The sequence below is a fragment of the Ceratotherium simum genome, chromosome 29, assembly GCF_057802395.1.
Source record: "Ceratotherium simum simum isolate JZ-2026a chromosome 29, ASM5780239v1, whole genome shotgun sequence".
NCBI classification, from domain to species: Eukaryota; Metazoa; Chordata; class Mammalia; order Perissodactyla; family Rhinocerotidae; genus Ceratotherium; species Ceratotherium simum.
The window spans coordinates 13,335,941-13,340,246 of record NC_141928.1 but is presented as its reverse complement, the minus strand read 5'-3'; the positions used below and the strand labels follow the sequence as shown (position 1 = coordinate 13,340,246).

The 4,306-nt window shown below is 36.8% G+C and overlaps 1 protein-coding gene across 1 annotated transcript; it reads left to right on the top strand.

The window, feature by feature from the left end:
• The first annotated feature begins 2,850 nt into the window (after positions 1 to 2,850).
• On the top strand, positions 2,851 to 3,797 carry LOC101398753 (olfactory receptor 1Q1). The gene is given in 3 exon segments (XM_014782391.2): positions 2,851 to 2,958; positions 2,960 to 3,040; positions 3,042 to 3,797. Coding segments are annotated over 3 exon segments (945 nt in total).
• The last annotated feature ends 509 nt before the right edge of the window (positions 3,798 to 4,306 follow it).

Here is a 4,306-nt window from a genome sequence, read left to right as displayed (position 1 = left end):
AGAAGAAGGATGTTCATTTTCCTTATGATCCTATAAAAGGAGGTTGAGTATCAATTGAAAGGTGGGGTCAAATCTATGATCTTCATATTTTTTGCTCGCATACCCCTAATTAAACCCAGGAACTTTTAAAATTGGTGTACAATATTATTCATCAGAAATTTAAATAGTTGTAAGGATATAATATATGGTGTATTTGTAAATATTGACTTTTTTTTTTTTAATTTTTTGTTTATTGCAGTAACATTGGTTTATAACATTGTAAAAATTTCAGGTGTACATCATTGTACTTCTATTTCTGCATGGACCACATCATGTTCACCACCAAAATACTAATTACAACCCATCACCACACACATGCACCGAATTATCCCTTTCACCTTCCTCCCTCCCCCCTCCCCTCTGGCAACCACCAATCCAATCTCTGTCCCTATGTATCCGTCCATTGTTGTCACTATCTACTACTTAATGAAGGAAATCATACGGTATTTGACCTTCTCCCTCTGACTTATTTCACTTTGCATTATACGCTCAATGTCCATCCATGTTGTCACAAATGGCTGGATTTCGTCGTTTCTTATGGCTGAGTAGTATTCCATTGTGTATATATACCACAGCTTCTTTATCCATTCGTCCCTTGATGGGCACTTAGGTTGCTTCCAAGTCTTGGCTATTGTGAATAACGCTGCAATGAACACAGGGGTGCATGTACCTTTGCAAATTGGTGTTTTCAAGTTCTTTGGATAAATACCCAACAGTGGAATAGCTGGATCATATGGTAGTTCTATCGTTGATTTTTTGAGGAATCTCCATACTGTTTTCCATAGTGGCTGCACCAGTTTGCACTCCCACCAGCAGTGTATGAGAGTTCCCTTCTCTCCACATCCTCTCCAACACATGTTGTTTCCTGTCTTGTTAATTATAGCCATTCTGACGGGCGTGAGGTGATATCTCATTGTAGTTTTGATTTGCATTTCCCTGATAATTAGTGATTTTGAACATCTTTTCATGTGAATATTGACTTTTAAAATGAAACTTTACATTATTTCTTAAAATGCATCCAATGGTGTCTAGACACCAGAGTGATTTAATATCGCATCATTGATTTTATTTCTGTTTAAAACCACTTTATTGAGATACAATTGGCATACAAAATACTATACATATTTAATGTATACAACTTAAGAGTTTGGCGATAAGTACACACCAGTGAAACCATCACTACAATATATGCCATAAACATATCCGTCTCTTCTGAAGTCACATCTTCCATTTTAAAAATGCAAGAACAAGGTCATCCTTAATACTCATATATTTTATATTGTTTCTTTTCAATTTAAACATGTATTTCCATTCTTCCTCTACATAAATTTTATCCTATTGTAATATATTCTTATGCTGGTAAATCTTTCACAATCACCTACCATATTTGTCTGAAACAAAAATGTATATCAAATTGAATATGTCTAATTTTAAGTGTTAAAAATCATATTAATTATTATTAGTAAACTGCCGATCAAAATTATATAATTATTGGTCTAAGTTATATGAAGTTGCCAATGTTCACCTATTTTGACCTACAAATATGGCAATTTCACATGGTTCAAGCCAATATATCACAAATTTTGAAAATAATTATTAAACCTAAATAATAAAGTGTTATTTAAAGGTATCTAATGGAACAATTTTGTCAATTAGTTCATGTATCCATAAATGAGTATTACTTACTACTAGAATGAGTCAGAAATCAGAATCTATTCTATAGCTATTTTTTATTGTTATGATGTAGCACCTGTTCACTCATACCAGTAAATGGGAATTAAAAGAATTTTGCTACAGTAATGTCATCTTTGACCGATGTCCAAACAATATGATGGAAACTAGTGTCACGTTTTATGAAAAATTATTTTTAATAATGTGTTGACAACTAGATTAGGTCTCCTTCTTCAATTTTTTTGAGAGCAAAGAATTGGAAACCCTCTGATCTGAAAATGGATTTGTTATCTGGTCATTAAAGTCATTCTTTTTTTAATATTTCTAATTGTCGATTCATTTGACTATTTTGAGGTTTTTATAGCCTGAGCCAATGTGTCTAGTAAGATTTGGGATGGATGAAAGTATGTCTTTCACTTCCTAAGTGGGAGATAGGATAATGTATAAGGTGACATCTTGAAGACAAAATGATTTTAGAAAAGAGAAATATAGAAGTTGAGATTCTGGAAACTGATTCTCCTAAAACCATGTTTGTATACTCTTTGAGAAGTGTTTGAGTACCACCAGGGGTATGCATTCCCCAAAACAGAAATTGTTGGACCAAATGACCTCAGAAATCCCTTTTGGCAGAAAGCTTCCTTGGTTATGTAGCACATCAACAGGTCTTATTACCATGAATAAGTTTTCTTGGTTTTAATTTGGAGAGTTGTGTTACATAGTGCCGCCAGCATAGTTTTTGGAGCCAGATAAACATAACGTTAAATTCAAATTTTACCCTTTATGAGCTTAAACTTTTCATGCCTCAGTTTTCTAATTTGTGAAACTGGAATAATAATAATATAACAATAATAATTCTGTGACAATAATTGCCTCATGGGGTTATTGTAAGAATTAAATGTGATGATGCAGCAAAGTCCCTGGTTCAAGGTAAATGCTCTGTAAATGTTAGCTATGTGATAATGATGATGTTAATGATAATGAAAAATCCATACTTCATTATTTTGGAAAATAGTTAAGCACTTGATTCCTTTATCAATACCACGTGTAGTTTACATTGGAGCACAAAAGTGACAGTAACTAAATGGCCTGCTCAGATGTCCAAGTCTATCAAAATAATTCTTTTTGGTGTTATGGCAACAGATGGGTAATACCAATTGGACCAGTGCATCCCATTTTGTTCTCTTGGGCATTTCTACCCATCCAGAAGAGCAGATCCCACTCTTCCTTCTTTTTCTACTCATGTATGCAAATCAACATTTCTGGAAACTTTGCCATCATCACACTGATTATCTCTACTCCATGCCTCCACACCCCTATGTACATCTTCCTCAGGTAACTTGGCTTTGGCAGATATCTGCTTCACCTCCACCATGGTCCCCAAGATGTTGCAGAACATTTTCTCTCCTACAAGGGCCATTTCCTACATTGGCTGTTTAGCCCAGACTTATTTCTTCATTTACTTTGCAGCCGTGGAAAACTTCCCCTTGGCTGTGATGGCCTATGACAGATATATCGCCATCTGCCACCCTTTCCACTATCCTATGATCCTGACGAGAATGCTGTGTTCACAGATGGTGGCTGTATGCCATATCCTCTCCCATCTTCATGCCCTGCTGCATACCTTTCTCATGGGCCGACTGATCTTCTGTGCAGATAACAGGATCCCTCACTTCTTCTGTGACATCTACCCTCTGATGAAGCTCTCCTGCTCCAGCACTCACCTCAACACACTGATGATTCACACAGAAGGTGCCATTGTCATCAATGGAGCCCTGGCCTTCATCATTGTCTCCTATGCCTGCATCATCTCAGTGGTCCTCCGGAACCCTTCAGCCAAGAGCAAGTGGAGAGTCTTTTCTACCTGTGGCTCCCACCTCACTGTGGTGGCCATATTCTATGGCACCCTCACATGGGTCTACTTCCGACCGCTTTCCAGCTATTCAGTGACCAAAGGTCGCATCCTGACAGTCATATACACAGTATTGACCCCCATGCTGAACCCCTTCATTTATAGCCTGAGAAGTGGGGTTGTCAAGGGAGCCTTCAGGAAATGGATCAGCAGAATACGAACTTCTTTCTTTTTATAAAACCCCAAAACACAGTTCCAAGTTTTACCTGTGATTCTGGGGAAACTATTTTGTCCTGCACGGATCTGTTTCCTTTAGAACACCCCAGAAATATCTAAATTAGGTACATACCATGAATTTTCTCATTAGATGCTATCCTGAGATATCCTTTAAACCCAAAGCACAGGAAACTATATATTTAGTTTGAACTGCTAGCATGGCTTTAATTATAATTGAAGGTATTCTCTGAGACTGCCATTGTACACCAGGGTTGTAACTCTCAGAGTTCTTAGATGCAGGCAACAGAAACCAATTCTTTTGATTTTGTTGATTCGTGGAGATAATAAGGTTATTGAAAGTAGATGTGGAATCCATGAATTTCTAAGAAGGCTAAGCAACCAAGCTTAATAAAATGGGCAAGAATAAGAAAGGACATATGGTCAGAACCAGTCAAAATCATATCCCAGAACTAGTCTGATGAGGTCACTACTTTGGTCACTAAAGTCTGTTCACTGCCACTCGTACCACCA